Below are 20,457 nucleotides of genomic sequence, written 5' to 3' on the forward strand. Positions count from 1 at the left end.
ACGCTTCTTGCGGCAATCCCGCACCTAGTGGCCGGCGATTCCATAGTACCGACACATATCTTTCACCGTGTCGCCGTTCCTGGTGCCTCACGCACCCGGGTTGCCTCTGTCGCGCCCGCGGCCTCGCGGCTTGCCACTACTAGAAATAAGGCTACCCGTGGCGCACCACTTTTTGTTACACGTGGCGCACCGCATAGTGTTGCGGTGCGCCATGGGTAGCATAATAGGTGCGCTACAAGCATCGTGGGAAACAAAAAAAAGGTCCACAACCAGGTTGTGGGAAACGCAAATTTACAGAAAACACCCTAAAAAGAAATGAAAAAAGCAATCGAGTCCTGCTGGGCAGAGGACCAGCAGCGGCTCGTCGTCCATGGTTGCTGCTGCTGCTGTTGGTGGCGTCGTGGTAGCGGTTCCATGGCATCGTGGGTGGGCAGAGGACCAGCAGCAACTCGTCGTCCATGGTTGCTGCTGTTGGCGGAGAGCAGCTGCAGAAGCAGTAGAAGGAGGTCAGCCTCCTCCTTGTGGTGTTGACGAGAAGGTCCAGACCAGGGGCTCAAGGCGGTAGCGGCATCGTCTCCCGCGGCGTGAGGGAGCCGTCGTGGCAGAGAGGAGGGGACGCGGTGCAGAGGCGACGAGGCTTGGCGCAGGGAGAGAAGCAAAGAGGAGGGCTCGGGTGCAGAGGCGACGGGGCTTGGCAGGGAGAGAAGCAGAGAAGAGGAAGAGGGGAAAAGGATGAGGGGAAGTGCTCCTCTGGTGCATAATCATCCGGTGTAGAGAAGAGGAAGAGAAACAAACAAGAGGAAGAGGGGAAAAGGAGGAAGAGGAGGAGGGCTCAGGTTCAGATTAGGGTGAGGTTACCCGTGACGCACCCCATACCGGTGCGCCACGGGTATATTTTGAATTTTTTTTGCCGCGAAATCTAAAACGTCTAAAAACTCTATTTTTTACCGAAACATAATGTGTTTTTGCAAAATATGTCGAAATTGATGTTTGTTATTTTTCCTAACTACTAGATTACGCAACATAACTACATCTCAAAGAATTTTAAAATTTGAAGTTTCTATCATTTTCTTTTATTTTTTCCAAAATTGAAAAGGCGATCCACGCGGGGGGGGGGGGGGGAGGGGGAGACCAACCCGCCACGGGTACCAAATATACCCGTGGCGCACTAGTATGTGGTGCACCACGGCTAAGTGTGGCCACCCCTGCCAACCTGGCCCACGAATATCCGTTGTGCACCACTTTTCACGGTGCGCCACGGGTAAGTTACAAGCCATGACGCACCAGTTTCTGGTGCGCCACGGGTATAGCCACAGGCAATTGCCCCCTTCGCGTCCGGCTTGGCTGGACGATGCGCCTTTGTCCCGCAGGTTCATCCGCGCAAGCCACTCCTCTCCAGAGAGGAGCAGCTTGCCAGCATGCTTGGCCTCCGGCTCCGCCTGCTCATGGTGCTCCTCGGCTGCCTTGAGCTAGCCGATGAGCTCCTCCATGGAGAGGGTGTCGAGGTCGAGCAAGGTATCGATGGAACATGCCATATGCCGGTCATCTCCTCCGCCGATCTCTCACGAACTCAGGCTCTGATACCAGTTGTTGGCACTAAACTACCGACTCGGCTTGCCGACTCGGATGAACTGAGAACAGAGGAGAGGAAGGGGTGACCGAAACAAGTGAATGATTTGCCACAATTTTCTTATTGTTGTGTTGCCCTTTAGATAGGGACTGGGGGACTACAAAGTAAAAAAGCAACGTCCCGTCAGAGACACCGACGGGACGGGTCCATACTGACTTGACCTGTCGGCGACCACTGTATATGACATCTAGCACGTTCTATCTATCTACTCTGTACAATCTGTATAGACCCATGCTGCTGACACACTGCCGACTCCAGGAGCCGGCTAATCGGCGACTCGACTTCGTGACAGGCCCCGAAGTCGGCTACTCTACTCGACTCGGACAGACTCCCCAAGTCGGGAAACACAAGCCGGTTCCAACAGTACACGCTAAAGCGATCAAGCTAAGTGCTGTCAGTCTTTATGCACTCGTGCTACACGCTAAAGCGATCAAATGTTCTTCTCCGTCTTTATGCTAAGACGTTATGGCAGCTACGTTGTTTACTATGATGATTGAGATAGCTCCGTTAACTCATACCGTGCTTAAACATCAAAGAAATAAGGAAATATTCTGTGCACCGTGAGTGTGACACAGCTGATTATTGATCGACGTACATCATCGCCAAGTTAGTATGAGATATATTTAATTTAACACGAGTGTCATGAGGCTGTCAAAAAGTGCGGCTGCTTTGTGGGATACGTACTACCAAACTTAATTAAAATAAAGGCGTCACATTTATCTCAACATTCACAAGTAGTGCGCACTCAACTGAGCTAGAGAAACCATGCACATCATATTAGTATCTAGGTGTCGGATTCTGCTATGCAGAGTACGATGTGGAGTTTGTGCACCACGGGTACCAATTAAGCGGCATGTCTATATATAGACGGCGTGGTTCTCCTATCAACCCAAACAAGCTGAAACCAGCACTCCAGCAGCACTAGCTAGTACCAAACATCTGACATGACGCTCACCCAGAGCACTAACCAGGCCTTGCTCGATGCTCAGCTCAACCTCTTGGACAACACCTTCGGCTACATCAAGTCCATGGCCCTCAAGGCCGCCCTGGATCTCCGCATCGCCGATGCCATTGAACACCATGGCGGCGCCGCCACCCTTCCCCAGATAGTAGAGAGGGTCATGCTCCACCCATCCAAGATCCCCTCTCTGCGTCGCCTGATGTGCGTGCTCACTGTCTCCGGCGTATTCGGCGTGCAGCCCACGGACGGCTCCAGCGAGCTTTTGTACGCTCTCACACCGACGTCCCGCCTCCTCGTCGGCCCGCGGAACTTGGTTTCAATCACAGCCATGTCGCTCAGTCCCCACTTTGTCGCCTCCTACCTCGAGCTTGGCACATGGTTCCAGCAGGAGTTGCCGGAGCCCTGCATCTTCAAGCTGGCGCATGGCGAACCATTGTGGAAGCTGGCTGAACACGACGCGACTTTTGATGCGCTCATCAACGATGGGATGGTCTCGGACACCAGCTTCATCATGGACATCGCCATCAAGGAGAGCGGCGAGGTCTTCCAGGGGATAACCTCGCTGATCGATGTCGCAGGGGGTCTCGGCGCAGCAGCCCAAGCCATGTCAAAGGCATTTCCGCATGTGGAATACACCGTGCTGGATCTCGACCATGTCATCGCCAAGGCTCCCACTGGCACCAATGTGAAGTACATCGCCGGGGACATGTTTGAGAGCATTCCACCGGCAAATGCTGTCTTCCTGAAGGTATTATTTGAGTAGATGAAGTACTCCCATAAAAATGAACATGACTTGAAACAGTCAGAAATATTAAAAGGCGGCTCATTAAGTCATCAAACCAACTAAGCAGTTTGTCTCCTCTAAAAACTAAGCAGTTCGTCAATGTTCAGTATTAACAATACGTTTTTTTTTGTCTACCCTCAATGTTTATTCATTTCAGTGGATTCTCCATGACTGGGGCCACGACGATTGTGTCAAGATATTACGGAACTGCAAGAAAGCCATTCCTCCGAGAGATGCTGGAGGGAAGGTGATAATCATGGATATTGTGATTGGAGCAGGACAGTCAAACGTGAAGCACAGAGAAGTGCAAGCCTTGTTTGACGTGTACATGATGATTATAAATGGCATTGAGCGAGATGAGCTAGAGTGGAAGATGATGTTTTCTGAAGCAGGGTTTACCGACTACAAGATTATACCGGTTCTAGGTGTTCGATCCATCATCGAGGTCTACCCATAAAAAGTCTAGTCATGTAAACCACATAATGGCGTGGTGTTGTTTCTCTTTCCGGTTTTACTTAGCCGCTAGGAATTTGATTTCCCTAAAGCTTAGAGCACGCGATGTGTGTGTGCCGAGCATGTCGAGTCCGTGTCTAGCATCGAGTCTATTCACGCAGGGTCGTAGTTATTTGCCGCTCATGGGATGGCAAGAGTCTTAAGGATCGTGGCGTGCGCATAGTCCGGCCTTCATGTCCGTTTCCCTTTCATTCAATAAAAGGAAGAAAGAAAGCCGAAAATGCTGCGGCAGTTGAGCAGCACAAAACTCTTTTTTCTTCTCTTCTTCGTTGACATCCATATGAGTTCACACGAGATCGTTGAGTTTAGGAGAAGATGCTTGTCAATGCGGTCAAGCGAGATGAGAAATACCGGATAATATCTTATATAGAACTGCGGTCAAGATACTCTGGCAAGCACCTTCTCCCAGAGCGCGTAGCACCTCTGTCTGAGACAGAAAGCATGTACGCACTAGTAGAAAAAATGCCTTCCGTTCGGAGCTGCCCGGAGCATTAGTCCCGGCCGCGTTTGGAACCGGGACTAATGTGAGCATTAGTCCCGGTTCAAATGGCTAGGACGCCGCATGGGGCACGGCCAGCATCAGTCCCGGTTCAACCGGGACCTTTAGTCCGAGTTAGAGACACCAACCGGGACTAAAGAGGGTGCGGCAGGCTGTGGCCGGTGCGAGCACCATTAGTCTCGATTGGTGTCTCTAACCGGGACTAAAGAGACACTAACCGGGACTAAAGGTTTATCTTTAGTCCCGGTTGGAGACACCAACCGGGACTAAATGTTCATCTAAATTTTATCTATATATATCATCTCCTGCCCAAGAGGTGTATGCTGGTTTGCTTTTCTCTTCTTAGCTTTGAGAGGTGTATGTTAGTTTGCTTTTCCCTTCCTATGCACAAGAGGTGCTCGATGAAATACCTGGGAGTATGATGCCACTTGAGTTCACACAAAACAAACATCATATGAAGTGTCCGAGCCACACTTAAGATTTCTCCTCTTTTTTCCTACTCGATTGAGGTTAGCAACTTTATCCTTTCATCTGTCATTGATAAAATGCATATGTCGATGTACAGTGGTCACGTCTCTATTCATGATGTTCTGTAATGGTTTTCGAAATACATAATTATATAATACAGATGAGCCGGCAATGGATGTATGATGACCAACGCACTTCCGAGTTCCTTACGGGCCTGCGTAATTTTATCGATCTGGCTGAGGCAAACAGTCAGGATGGTTTTATTTGTTGTCCATATGGTGTCTATCAGAATAAAAAGGATTACTCTTCCTCGAAAATCCTTCACACCCACCTGCTTCGGTCCGGTTTCATGCTCAGCTATAATTGTTGGACCAAGCACGGAGAAAGAGGGGTTATGATGGAAGACAATAAAGAAGAAGAGGATGATGACAACTATCCTATGTTTTCTGAATACAGTGATACCGCAACGAGGGAAGCTGAAGAACAAGAGGCATCAGATGAGCCCGCAGATGATCTTCACCGGGCCATAGTTAATGCGCAGAGAGAGTGCGAAAGTGAAAAGGAGAAGTTGAAGTTGGAGTGCATGTTAGAGGATCACAAAAATTGTTGTCCTTGCATATTCGACGGTACCCCGGAGGAGGGATCCTCATGAAGGGGGGAAGAAGTAGGAGCCATTGGGCGGAGTGCTTTCGGGACGGTGGTACGCGAGTTACCCAGCTTCGGATCACGCTGCACGATGGCAGGGCCTACTGCTGCTTGTCTGGAATTATCTGGGCGCTTTCACGTTGTTACAATGAGTTGTGGTTGTCTCGTCTCTAGTTCGAGATCTGTCTTGTGGACGTGCCTCTAGGGCTCCCAGGATCCGGCTTATAAAGGCGCTAGGATCTAGGGTTTACACGGAGTGTCCTAGCCGGAATACAAGATACCTAACTACGGAATATATATTGCCGTGCATGTCAAGGATCCACCTAGATCTAACTTGCCACCATCGATCCGGACACTTCATGGAGGTCCATGGATCTGACTCCTGGCATAGGCCGGTAAGGATCCGGCTCCTGTTCCTAGGCTGGATTTCTTCCATCTTCTATCAAAAACAACTGGGCCGCTCGGTGGGCCATATGCCACCACCACCATCTGTGGGCCACCCGGGCTTGCCGGAATCGGACCATGTCGACGGTATAGCTATGAAGTATATCCACAATAGTAGTCCCCGGAGTTCTCCGAGATTCACCATTCCTGCGTTCTGCCTAGCATCTTGAAAACATCGCGTTGTTCCAGATGAAGGAGAGAATCTTGAAGGACTGCAAAACTTTATGCATCCAACCAAGTATCGGTCGGAAACTTCATGATCCAATGGTCAGATTCTTCAAAGATTCCATCCAACGGTCACTTCACGTAATCTTCGGTATGGATCCGGCTAGCCAAATGTAGGTCCGGATCCGACTACCAAAAGATAGGTGCGGATCCGGCTACCAAAAGATAGGTGCGGATCCGGCTACCAAAATATAGGTGCGGATCCAGCTACCAAAATATAGGTGCGGATCCGGCTACCAAAATATAGGTGCGGATCCGGCTACCAAAAATATAGGTGCGAATCCGACTACCAAATATAGGTATGGATCCGGCTAGTTAGCTAGATTTTCGCCATCTTTGAAAATTTTCTTGACATAACCATATGTATCCCCCGAGCGTTGAGTCGGCTTGCTTCAAGTAGACTCGATGCTCAAAAACTTAGCCCCCAAGCATCAAGGCAAAAATAGTTTTCCTTTCCAACTTGTTGCTCCAAAGAGAACTTTATCGATGTAGCCCCCGAGCGCCAAGGTGAATTTACTTGAAAATCCAGCTTGGAGCTCTTAGAGTAACTTTATCTTTATATATGACTTAGGAATAGCGTAGACCCCAAGCATCTAGGCGGAAATTTCCGGCACTGATACTTCGAAGGGAAACACACTTTCCACCTAAGATCAAACCGCAGCCCTCGAGGGTTGGTTCCGGCTAAGGATAGCGGAATCAAGACTCAAGTTGCTTTTCCAGCTGTGCACGCCATAGATCCGCCTAACCTTTTCTCATATGGATCCGGCTAGCTTCCCCTGGGCTTCTCGCGAGTGCTCGGCTAGCTTGAAAACACCTTAGTTTGAGGACTGCTTAAGGTCCAAGCGTCATGTAACAGATATATAAACATAAAAATAGATATGTATTAAATTGTTTCTTTGATCATGTTCAACGAACAAATGTAAGGCGGAATAAAAATGGCATTTGAACAAATGTTTTAAAGCTGAAACTATGCAGCAGTTGAACAACATAAAACTGTCAAGGTGGAAAAAACTCGTCTACCTTGAACAATTAATGCAATTTATATGCTTTAAGCAAGTGCTGGTTTATCCGTTCTTCTGGTTTATATGCTTGACTTTTCGCGAGACGGCAAACTTTAAACACAGAACATCTGCTGAGGCGATAGCGCTTAATAGCGAAACAATCAAGAACCTCAGAAACAAAGGCCGGCTTTAAGTACCGAAATGTCACTACTAAGGAATCCACATATAAACAACAGAAAATGTGCAGGCCAGAAAACTTAAGCTAACGCCCAAAGGCGGAATTTTTTTAGCGTACTTGAGCCTTAGGCGGCAAAAACAGTACAATATTTTCACGGGCGCGAGGCAAATCGTGAAAAAAATATGATCAACAGTAAAGCGGTAAAAATCTCAGGACATGAGTGAACCAATCTTAATCTCATGATCATAAAATTTTAAAACATTAAATATAAATAGGGACTTAGCTGCTTGGAGTGAAGTCAACGTCGGTCGTGGCGGTTTTTCTTCAGCGTTCCGTCGAGCCGGTGCGAGATTGATTATTGCGGTGGTCTTATAGGTGCGGATCCGATCACCAAAATATAGGTCCGGATCCGGCTACCAAAATTGAGGTGCGGATCTAGCTACCAAAATTGAGGTGCGGATCCGACTTCCAAAATTTAGGTGCGGATCCACCTACCAAAATTTAGGTATGGATCCGACTTCCAAAATTTAGGTGCGGATCCACCTACCAAATATTAGGTATGGATCCGACTACCAAAATTTAGATGCGGATCCACCTACCATAATTTAGATATGGATCTGGCTACTAAAAATTAGGTGCAGATCCGGCTACCAAAATATAGGTGCGGGTCCGACAACCAAAATTAGGTATGGATCCGGCTACCAAAAATTAGGTGCGGATCTGACTACCAAAACCAAGATTTGAAATTTCTAGATCTGAGGCAGAATCTTCCTTAGGAAACTCCAGCAACTCAGCTCGGATCTTTGCAGTTACGTCCAGCTCGACGGCGGTCGTAGCTGCAGTACTTGCCAGGGCGTTCCCGTCAGAATCGACGGTCTCGCCGATGAAGATGTGTATTCCACCAATCGGGATGATGGAGAGATTGACGGGGTCTGTCCTAACCAGAATCCAGCACTCGTCCGGAGGGACGATCAGAAAGTTTCCGGCGTACAAGACACGCCCCACGGCGATGGTGTCGCCGACGCCTCCGAAGGTAGAACCCTCCCGGTTCCGGCCTCCAGACGCCGCTGGCCCCACGATGGGCGCCAACTGTCGTTGCCTATTAGACGGTACCCCGGAGGAGGGATCCTCACGAAGGGGGAAAGAAGTAGGGGCCATTGGGCGGAGTGCTTTCAGGACGGTGGTACGCGAGTTACCCAGCTTCGGATCACGCTGCACGATGGCAGGGCCTACTGCTGCTTGTCTGGAATTATCTGGGCGCTTTCGCGTTGTTACAATGAGTTGTGGTTGTCTCATCTCTAGTTCGAGATATGTCTTGTGGACGTGCCTCTAGGGATCCCAAGATTCGGCTTATAAAGGCGCCAGGATCTAGGGTTTAGATGGAGAGTCCTAGCCATAATACAAGATGCCAAACTACGGAATATACATTGCCGTGCACGTCAAGGATCCACCTAGATCTAACTTGCCGCCATGGATCCGGACACTTCAAGGGCCTCCATGGATCTGACTCCTGGCATAGGCCTGTAAGGATCCGGCTCCTGTTCCTGGGCTGGATTTCTTCCATCTTCTATCAACAGCAACTGGGCCGCCTGGTGCGCCATATGCCACCACCACCATATGTGGGCCATCCGGGCTTGCCGGAATCGGACCATGTCGATGGTATACCTATGAAGTATATCCACAACAATTGTTGTACCCAAATTGCGAGGACGGCCAGAAAAAGCTAGGTAGCACACTAGAATTGCTGCAATGGAAGGCAGAGAACGGTATGACTGATAAGGGATTTGAAAAGTTGCTGAAAATAATAAAGAAGCAGCTGCCAAAGGATAACGAATTGACCGCCAGTACGTACGAAGCAAAGAAGGTTGTCTTCCCTCTAAGATTAGACGTGCAGAAGATACATGCATGCCCTAATGACTGCATCCTCTACCGCGGTGAAGAGTACGAGAATTTGGATGCATGCCCGGTATGCACTGCATCGCGCTATAAGATCAGACGAGATGACCCTGTTGATATTGAGTGCGAGCGCCCCATGAAGAGGGTTCCTACCAAGATTATGTGGTATGCTCATATAATACCACGCTTTGAACGTTTGTTCAGAAACAAATAGCATGCCAAGTTGTTGCGATAGCATAAAGAAGACCGTAAGAAAGACGCGATGTTGAGACACCCCGCTGATGGGTCGCAGTGGAGAAAAATCGAGAGGTAGTACCCGAACTTTCTAGATGACGCAAGGAACTTAAGGTTTGGTCTAAGTACAGATGGCATAAAACCTTTTGGGGAGCAGAGCTGCAGTCATAGCACCTGGCCTGTAACTCTATGTATCTATAACCTTCCTCCTTGGTTGTGCATGAAGCGGAAGTTCATTATGATGTCAGTGCTCATCCAAGGCCCGAAGCAACCCAGCAACGACATTGATGTGTACCTAAGGCCATTAGTTGAAGAACTTTTACAGTTGTGGGGCAAAAAAGGTGCACGTGTGTAGGATGAGCACAAACAGGAGCCATTTGACCTACGAGCGTTACTTTTCGTAACCATCAATGATTGGCCTCAAGCCCAGAATAAGGCCTAAAAAGAAATGAATCTAAAAGGCCAAAAGCTCAGAATAGAAAAGGATGGCCCATGTAAACGACATAAGTGGACCGGGCTGTATTTGCATTATGACGATTTCATTTTGTCGCAATTTTTCCGCGTCGGATCAACCACGTAGGACCTGACATGGCTAGGCCAGACTGCCAGTGACGATATTGAATCGTCATAGAGGTTATGACAATCCAAGATTGTCATAGACGGTTATGACGATTTCGCCAAAATCATCGTTATAGTTCATTACTGACGGCCAGCTTTTGATGATCCTATGTTCTTCATAAGATCGTGTCGTCGTGGTGAACAGACAGATGCCATGGGATGGCTTAAGTTGGGGCCGAATGTGCGCTAGAGGATTCGGGGGAGGGTTTCCGGAAGGATAGCCGGATGCTTTCCTGATGAACTTGGCCTTGGCCAGAGGTAGAAGAAGAAGAACACATGAACTATTTCTCCTTCAGATCTCTCTATTCCTTGATCACTAGAGATTACAGGTTTCTGGATAGCATAAGACCGTACCCGTGCAAGGGTGTGCCCCCTCTCCTTATGTAGGGGAGAAGATGGCTTACAGGGGAAGAAACCCTAGGAAACCCTAATGGCATCTTTGACTAGACAAACTACTTTACAAAGCCACTTTGGCTACCGGTGACGCCGGTATGTCTTTAATCAGGAGCGGTGACATCCTCCGGTACCTTTTACGCCACATCTGCTTTAGACGTCAGGGCTTCATTTAAAGCTGAAGTGCTTCGCTCATCCTTGTCCTCTAGCTCTCGAGAGAATCTTTGACCAGCTTGCCGACGTGCTACAGTGTAGCCTGTACAGGTATTTCGGTACCTTCTTAGCCGGTTCCGGTATACCCCTCCTGGGATACCGGCATGATTCACTTTGCCTAGAACCAAGTCTTTTTATCCGGAATAACTTTTAAACGGTACCTTGCTGGCTCAAACCATCCGGTTTGGCATGCCTTTGGCATACCGGGGGTCATCCCCCCAACATTAGTCCCCGAAGCTGGTATAGTCCGGTGGATCCTATCCAACGGACCATGCCAGGTTCTCATCCATTTAAGATACCGGTTTAAACCTTCCGGTAACCAGTTCAAACCTTCCGGCGTCTCTGCCAATCTCATATTAAGTATAGTCCAGCGGATTCTATCCGATGGACCATGCCAGGTCCTCATCCCGAGCGTACCGGATTAATCCTTCCGGTTTCCATTTAAACTCATCCGGCTCCTTGCCGAACCTATGTTAACACCAAATCTTTCCGGTATGTTTGTCATTAAGACCTTCCTCGACGAAGTCAAGAATATCTCGGGTACAGTGCATGTCAGTGACATGCGCACTGTGCCTGGCACGACAGTGTCAGGGGTCACTTCCCTTCGACTTCGGCGCCAGCACTTATGGCGCCACACCGGATCCTCGCTGCCGTTCCGGATCCGTGCGGCCTCCCTGTGGTTTTCTGTTTTCCGCGTGTGTACCATCGCGCCACGTGGCGGCCCACGAGGCGAACCGTCGTGGCCCAGCGGTTGCCGGCCCACGACCTCTTCTCTCTATTTAAGGGGGCGGTGGTTCCACATCGTCTCCTTCCTCGCATTCGCAACTCCCAGAGCACTTTGAGCCTTTGCCCTCTGCGCTCCTCTCGCCGCCGGTCGCCGCCAAGGTCCATCTCTCCGTCAAGACTCGCGAAGAAGCTCCGCTGGGCTTTGCCCCGCAGCGATTCACCGTAGCTTCTCCGCCGCTTCCGCCTAGAGCGCCGCCCCGGCAACTCCTTCCTCTTCCTTATCTCCATTTATCTTCGCCGCATCTCCGGCGACCGTCGTCCTCAACGTCCTCCGCCTCAGGTTAGCCTCAATGCCTTTACGCTCTCTTCCTTTTGCCTTCCAGTTCTTGGGCCGATAGGGTATTTATCTCTTCTTTTCTCTGGTTTTTTCTCTTACTCGTAGATCTTCGCGAGCGGGTAGATCCGGGGAAACCTGTTTGTAGGTAGACTTGAGCTTCTTTTGACCGGTATATCTTCCGGAGAATACGTTTCTGACTCTGCCGGCAGCAGCCACCACAGCGGGGCCTCCGACAGGCTCGAAGCCGAGATTGACCGGATGAACACTTCTTCCTCTGCTCCCGAGGCCGGAACCGGAAGGGGCCAGGAAGCCAGCAGCTCCAGCCAAGCTTCCGGTGCGAACCTGGCGGCAATCACCCGCGGACCCTTGAAAGGTTCCGACGTAAAGCAGCCGGAAATTGACTGGCTGTACCGCTCTCGGAGGATACCGGCAGAAGTATCTTGCCGGATTCCGCGTGGCGAGGTGGAACCCGCGCCTGAAGCCGGAGAGTACGTAGTTTTCTCTGCTCATTTTGAGCGTGGTTTTGGCCTTCCGGCCTCTGATTTCTTCCAGGAGTTCCTTGACTTCTACAAACTCCAACCTCATCACCTCCCAGGCAATGCCATTTTTTATCTTTCTTGTTTTGTTTCCTTCATGGAGGCCTACAAAGGTCTCCTTCCTACAAAAGAAGCTTTCTGTAACATCCCAAGAATTTCAAAACAAAACAAATGAAGTTCCCTAGTTCCAAATTTTGGAACCAACAAAAACTTTTATTAAAATAAGATTGATACATATAGATCTTGTTTAAATCTTGTGTTTTGCCATGATGAGTGTTATTAGGCTTATGTGCTAAACCCTAAAACCCTAAAGTGATCAAGTGAAGATCACCAACCAAATAAAATAAAAGAGAAAGAAATCAAATAAGAAAAACCTTAAACCCTAATCTTCTCCAAAAATCATTTGGATCTATTTTTGAGAAACCAAAATAAAATAGAAGACATATGGGGGCATATAGCTCTAATTGGTAAATCTTGAACCCTACCTTTTTATTTATGCTAAATGGTGGTGAACCATTGTGAACCACACTAAACCCTAAACCTCATCCCTCTTTTCACCACCCTAGTTAAAATAGAATAAAAGGAACATAAATAAGAAAAAGGCATATGTGCCTATGGCTATATTTATAAAACTTTACCCTAAGCTTTCTACTTCGCTTAGAGAATTGGAAAACCTTCACACACCTTATCCAAGGCTATTCAAACCAATTCCAAGTGGTTTCCAAAGAATTTAAAAAGAAACTAAAAATGCCAGAGGCATATGAGAGTAAAATGCAAATTTGTGAATTTGAGATCTTTGACCCTAGGACTAGTTGTGAATGGTTGGATCACTTCCATATACCATTTCAACACTCAACAACACCAAAGGGGTCAAGTCAAGTCAAATTTAAAATGAAATGCAACATATGCATAGAGGCATATGTGACACATAGCCATAATACCCAATTCTTGCCCTATGACTTTAAACCTTGACCAAATGGTGTGCAACCATTTCTAAACTTCATATAACCCTAAATTGACCCTAACCCATGTCCAAGTAAAGCAAGGTGAACCCTTTTCAAAAATAACAAAAAGTGACACATCACCTCTTATGTGTTATGGCCATTTTTGCAAATCTTTGACCAAGACCTTTTGAAATGGATTCAATGGTTTGAAAATGTTTCTAAACCAATAAGAATCACTTTAGAGTCAACCAAAGTCAATTCAAATAAAGAGAAAGCACATAGGGAGAAAATCCCAATTTCACTCACATACCCATTTTGCCAAATTACAAATCTTCACCAAAGGCCACTTTGGCTTGTGCCATTGATTGTAAAACTCTTATATATCAAAAACAAACACAATTGACACAAAGAAACCAGAATCAAACCAAAGGAAAAATCAAATCTCAATAACATGTGATAATGGTCATATTGCCATTTTATAAAATGTTCCCCACTTTACCCCTCTGTATTTCTCATTTCTTAAACTAAACTTGGTCAACTATGACCATGTCATCCAAGACCAAGTAAAAGTAAACAACATTCATGTTGACCACACATGCTAATGTTGACCAGGTTGACCAGTATGATTTTGACAAGTGGTGATGTTGAAACTATGTGAAGATCACACCAAATTTGGAATCTCACAAACTTTGACCAAATTGACCACCACCACCACCATTCAATCACACTTATTATATAAATGAACTCCACCAAAAAGAATTGCAAAATTCTAAATTTTTCTTCATGCGGCCATATGATCGAACACCTGGCAGGCATCAAATCTGAAACACAACACAGCCAATTATCCTTTGGACCATAGCCTAAACCCCTTTCTAATCTTCATCATTGTTGCCCCTCTGAGCCTCCTGCATCAGTACATGTACTTGCTCTTGTCGATTAAAGTGATGGGAGCACCTTTTCTTCTCCATGCCGTGTACCATGCCACCCCCATTGCTACTCATCATCTCTACCTCACTCTGGCCTATCAAACTATGTCAACTAGCTTCCCCAGGAGATCCTGAACATGCTTGACACGATCATTTTTCCAAATCATGCACGGCAACCTTTGGACACGACGTGATCACCGCGTGTGGACACGCCAGAGCGTGCATCGGCGTGTCCCTGGACGCCGCCAGTACACCAAGCGCTCGAGCGCTCCCGTCCTTCTCTGGCCAGGCTACCACCGCATTGAGTACCTACTTCCCGCCCTCTACACACTAGACATGCTCGAACGCCTGCCCCTGCACCGTAGCCATCGCCATGATCGCCGACCTGCCGCGCCGGTACTGACAGTACCCCCCGTCGCCAGGGCGCCACGGACCATCTTTTGAAGCGCCATCAAGCGCGCTAGCACCACCTAGACGTCGCCTACCAGATGCGCCTCATAGCTTGCCCCTTCGCGTCCTGGAACGACTTCGCCGTCGTCGAACCTTCCCAGCACCCCGCGGCCACCACGCGACACTATAAATGGAGACGATCGGCGCCTTCTCTCCACACACCATTCACTCCCCTCCTCTCTCTGAGCCTTCTCCACCGATCAATTTCACCAGACCTCGCCGGAGCAGCCCCAATCGCAAGCTCACACCCGCCGGAGCTCGCAGACCATCGCCATCGATTGGAGCAGCCCCGAGCCTCGTCGCGGTACCAGGGTCTTCTACACCCTCGACAACCTCGCCTCGACCCCCGCCCTCGACCGCCGGCGACCTCCAGCGCTCTCCGACCCCCTACCTCGCCGGCGCAGCACGCCCTTCTCCCCCGTCGACGACGACGACGCTCGACCGTCGATCGTCCGCCTAATCCAACGGCCCTCCTTCGCAGGTACCGCTTCGGCAGTTATTAGCCACTGACGGGTGGCCCCTCACATGTCAGCTGGCCCGCGGCGGTGAACCGTTACTGGGCTGGGCCAGTTTCACAATTTTAAACCTCGCGGCCCATTTGCTTTCCCGCCTAAGCCCATTTCCCCTATTTGAATTAATTTGTTTCAGCCATTTATCAATACTGGTCTGTCCTATATTTTGAATAGTTCAAATTCTACTGAACCAAATTTAGTAAATTTTATATATTCAGAAAGCTTATGTTTTGCCCTAACCAACCCCACTGGATTCAACCTCATATGTGGTGTAGATTTTGAATAGCAAAAATGACAAAACAGAGACTTTTCAGTTTTCAAATAAATCTTAAAAATCAACCAATTTGAATTTTGAAGTGAATCCAATTGCAATAATTCACTTTTAACAAACCCTAATTTACTATGTAAAAATATGATAGGTGTCCTGTACATGATCATGGGCTAGAATCAAAATATTGGCTATGTAGTCAATACTAGCCCATTTAAACTATACCCAAATTTTAGGAATTTAAATCTATGAGGTGTAGCACCTCATTTAAATCATTCTCACAAGTGGTGAAGTAATGTGTTGACCTTTAAATGCTTAGGCTCATACTTGCTCACTTGTAGAATATAAACCAACATAGTTTTTAAATTGCACTGGTTATTTAAATCACATGAGATGATGAATCTCATTTAAACCCATTTTCTCAAATACTAAGTGTGAAGTGTTGACCTTGGTCAACATGGGATCATTCCTGGTTTTTGAGAATATTAAATCACCTCAATAGTAGTTTTTAAATTAGTTACAACTACGTGTTAAATCATATGAGAGGTATTCCTCTCATTTAAATCTTGTTCTCAATTAATTCAACATGAGGTAGTGACCATGGTCTATACACTCTCATATTGAGTTAATTGGTGGCATTTAATCACTACCTTGTTAGTATTAAATTGCATGAGGTATGAAACCTCATTTAAATCATTTTCTCAAATGATAAGTATGAAGAGGTTGACTTTGGTCAACCTAGGTCATATATTATTCATGAGAGAAATTAAATCCTAAGAAGAATTCAATGAGAGGAAATTATTTCTCCAAACCAAAGATAAACCCCACTTCCAATTTTCAATGAGAGGAAATTATTTTCCTAATGTTAAATAAGGAAACCCTAGTATATTTTGTGAATAAATGTAAGTAGTGATACTAGATCAATTGTGTGAGCCATTAAGGCAAATTAAGACTACTTAAGTGTTGTTTGGTGATTGTATCCTCGTATCCGTTTATAGACGCTAGTACCGGAGACTATCAAGAGGAAGAGGTCTTCTACCAAGAGGAAGAGCAAGAAAACTTTGATCACATCACCAATCAAGGCAAGCTATTACCAATGCAAGCTAGACTAATGCAAACTATTTTGGTTGCAAGTTTATATTCCTGCCAAGTGCAAAGCTCTACAAGAGCAAGGCACCATTACATTTTACATTATGAACCTATCCCAAGTTTTTACTTTACAAGCTTTACTTGATTTTATTTATCAAAGTTACTTTTTGATTATGATTCACTTGGTTGAATTATAGAGTAGTACAAGAGAATCACACTTAGCCTAGCAAGCTCCAAGATACTTAGCACCCCTCATAACTAGTGGCTAGTGCTCAATATTAAAAGTGACTACTCTAGTTGGGAACTTGTGAATTGAAATGACTTTGAAAACCTTGGAATGATGAGTCATTCTATTGAAAGATTTTGAAGGTGAATATGACTGGTGAATGACTTGGTGAATTTTACTAAAACACTGATGGTTGGGTTCGGATGCGATACCATTCCAATTTTACAAGTACCCCCACAATACCTGAATCTGGGTAAGGCTTAGCTGGAAACTTATGTATTTTAGTATGGGTTCCCTCTAAACAAGCGTCATAGGGGTTATGCCGAGGCTGCCTCCGTACTGGTGAAGTGATGTGAAATGACGTGAAATGAGGTGAATGTCCGGCCCAAGCCACTGTGCGGTTCCCAGTGACCGCGTGTCTTCACCGGGAGGCCAAGCTCATGGGGAGAGGTGCCTATACTAGAGTATGTAAATGAAAGGTTAGGATTGGTAGTTCGCGTACTGCGTACGATAAATCAGGGCCGATTACCTGACGAACTATTGCAATTGTTGTGGCACAAGTGTACAACCTCTGCAGAGTTAAACCTATTCGAATAGCCGCGTCCTCGGTTATGGACAGTTGGAAAGGCCATACTGTTCCGTCATCAGAACTTTTTTCAAAAATACGAATGGTGACTTGGGATTTTGAATTGAAAGGTGACTTTGACTTTGAATCACAACTGAGTTGTGGGAATGACACTAATGTTCCCACTTGAGTTAGTTGAGCAAATGAAGGTTTTTGATCATTAAAGTGTTTATGAAACAAAACTGGCTTTATGCAAATGAAACTAGAGCTTAGAACCCCTTACTATAGTTGATAGTACTTACCTTAGTATTAGTTTGCGAGTACTTTAAAGTACTCATGGCTTTGTCCCTGGCTATTCAAATGGCCAGACTATGAAGAGGAGTACCAGAACCCGGAAGAAGGACAGCAGGACGTCTACGACAACTAGGACCACTCCTGACGTCAACAGTTGCCTGTGGAATAGATGGACTACTACTACGCTACTTCGCTTCCGCTATGTGTTTTGTAGTTGATCAATAGATCAACTAGTATTGTAATAAGACTGGATCATGTGATCCCGTGTTGTAAGACAATTATGCGTTGTAATAAATGATGTGTTGTGATATTAATCTATTATGTCTCGCAAAAACAATATTCCTGGGATTGCGATGAATGGCATAATAGGCATCTGGACTTAAAAATCCGGGTGTTGACAAGTTGGTATCAGAGCCATTGTTGACCTTAGGAGACCCTAGTTAGAATGGACGTCTGTAAAACTTAGTTTCAAAACCAAAGAAGTGAATATTTGTGAAAAACTTATTCTCACTCTTAACCTTGAAATCTTTTTCAAAATAAGAAATTTATGCTCTACTTCTTTTTGTAGCACTATCTAAAATTTTGCACACTTGACTACTTCTTTAACTTACTTATCCTACTTGCTCACAGATGAAGTACCAATGGGAGTCCTATAAGCTGGGTTCCGGAGGCGACCCAAGGTTCGAAAAGGAGTTGAAGCAACTAGTGGACTATCTAGGACACCCGTATCCCGAGTTCTTCGGATTACCCCTCAAGGCTCGGTTAGGAGAACCACCTCGGTGGGACGTTTCTACTGATCTACGAAGGAAGCTTGATGCCCCGGTATGGGAAACCATATGGTTTTCTGTAACGGGAAACACTTGGAAGGAAGGACTAGACAAAGCTATGCAAGGAGCAATTTCCCGTCTGTGTGGACAAAATGAGGACAAGATCAAGAACACTCGTTTCATCTACTACCCAAGACATGACTCCATGGGAAGACCGATGACCATGCCCCCACCCCAACCAAAGATGAACCCCTATGAAGCACCTCAGGACTTCAGGCAGTACAAAACCCGCAGAGATTTGGACAACGCCCTCGCCTCTCGCCAAGCACCTCACCGTGAAGAAGAAGAATCCACCCTGAAGAGTAGTATCACCCCAGCACTTAAGTAGGTGTGAGTTGTATCAGGATCCCCCTTGTATCGTAGAACTATGAATGGTTCTTCAAACCAACGGTGTGTTAGCTTTGTAATGTATGATGCTTGGTATGAATGAAAAAGTGTTGTTGGTTTCTACCTCCGCAACACTACTCAAATTTTTCAATATTATGAACTTTTCAAACTTAACAAAACAAACCATAGAAATTTCCCTCTTATCTTATCATCTACATCGATGTTCAGATGGCCCCACCAACCCGCAACACCACCCAGGATGCCATGATGCAACTGCTGCAGACGATGATGGCAGACCGAGAAGTCGAGAGAGCTGAACGCCAAGCCAACATTGCTGCACTGCAACAACTAGCTCAGAACAATCAAGGCCATGGAAACCACGATCACCCTGGAGCGAAGCTGAAGAACTTTCAACACACCAACCCTCCGATGTTCAACAAGACTGAAGAGCCCCTCGATGCCGATGACTGGCTCCAGACCATGGAGAACAACCTCGAAGTTGCGGGAGTTGAAGCCGCAGAAAAAGTACTATTTGCCACCCACTACCTGTCAGGACCTGCCAGAGCCTGGTGGACAAGTGCCCGTGCAATGAATGCGGGACAGATGATGACCTGGGAAGACTTCAAGCTGAAGTTCAGCAAATACCATGTGCCCCAGGGACTGATCAAGAAAATGAGAGACGAGTTCCGTGAACTCAAGCAAGGAAGGATGTCCGTGGTGGAATACCGCGACAGGTTTCTCACTCTGTCAAGGTACGCCCCGGATGAGACCGACACCAATGAGAAGAGAAAGGAAAGATTCCTGAACGGACTGCACGACGAGATGCAGACTGTGTTAGTGAACATTCCGTTCGCTGACTTAGAAGCCCTCGTAGATTCAGCCATACAGATGGAAGGAAAGCTACATCAAGCCAATGAGAACCGCAAGCGCAGAATGATGAACCAGAATGGACCCCACCATACCCAGAAGTACCGCAATAACTCCTCTGGAGGATTCAACCCAAGATACAACAAGCCCCCTGCTCAGAGTTATCGCCCCAACTACACCAACAACAACGGAGGACCCCCGAAGACCGGAGGCAACAACAACAACAACAACAACAACAACAACCACCCCAACAACAGCAACAACCCTGGAAACAACAACAACACCAATACTGCCCCAAGGACTGGAAGCAACGCTACCCCCGTCATTCCCAAAGACAAGTCCACCGTCAACTGCTATGAGTGTGGAGTTGTGGGTCACTTCTCCAATGAGTGCCCCAAAAAGCTTGCCAGGATTGCCGCCAATACCGCAGCACCTGCTCAGCAACAGCGCCGCTTTGCCGGAAGAAGGAACCAGAACAACAACAACGGCCGTCTCTACCACATGACTGCCACTGAAGCTCAGGAAGCACCCCAGACCATGCCAAGTATGTCTTCCTGTTAATAAAATGCTCAATCTCTCTTAGGAACCTAACCTTTCTTAAAATCTCGGGACGAGATTTGTTTAAGGGGGAAGGGTTTGTAACATCCCAAGAATTTCAAAACAAAACAAATGAAGTTCCCTAGTTCCAAATTTTGGAACCAACAAAAACTTTTATTAAAATAAGATTGATACATATAGATCTTGTTTAAATCTTGTGTTTTGCCATGATGAGTGTTATTAGGCTTATGTGCTAAACCCTAAAACCCTAAAGTGATCAAGTGAAGATCACCAACCAAATAAAATAAAAGAGAAAGAAATCAA

General features: G+C 46.8%; 1 protein-coding gene across 1 annotated transcript; it reads left to right on the forward strand.

Moving 5' to 3' along the window:
• The first annotated feature begins 2,503 nt into the window (after nt 1–2,503).
• On the forward strand, nt 2,504–4,138 carry LOC127314139 (O-methyltransferase ZRP4). Its single transcript, XM_051344598.1, has 2 exons — nt 2,504–3,339; nt 3,533–4,138. The coding sequence occupies exons 1-2, from the start codon at nt 2,575–2,577 to the stop codon at nt 3,830–3,832; spliced, it is 1,065 nt and encodes a 354-aa protein (XP_051200558.1). The 5' UTR covers nt 2,504–2,574; the 3' UTR covers nt 3,833–4,138.
• The last annotated feature ends 16,319 nt before the right edge of the window (nt 4,139–20,457 follow it).

The sequence above is a fragment of the Lolium perenne genome, chromosome 7 (assembly GCF_019359855.2).
Source record: "Lolium perenne isolate Kyuss_39 chromosome 7, Kyuss_2.0, whole genome shotgun sequence".
In the NCBI taxonomy this organism is placed as follows: Eukaryota; Viridiplantae; Streptophyta; class Magnoliopsida; order Poales; family Poaceae; genus Lolium; species Lolium perenne.

Coding starts and splice junctions, on each gene's coding strand:
- LOC127314139 (XM_051344598.1), top strand. CDS start 2,575: ATGACGCTCACCCAGAGCACTAACCAGGCCTTGCTCGATGCTCAGCTC. Junction 3,340..3,532: donor CAAATGCTGTCTTCCTGAAG/GTATTATTTGAG, acceptor TATTCATTTCAG/TGGATTCTCCATGACTGGGG.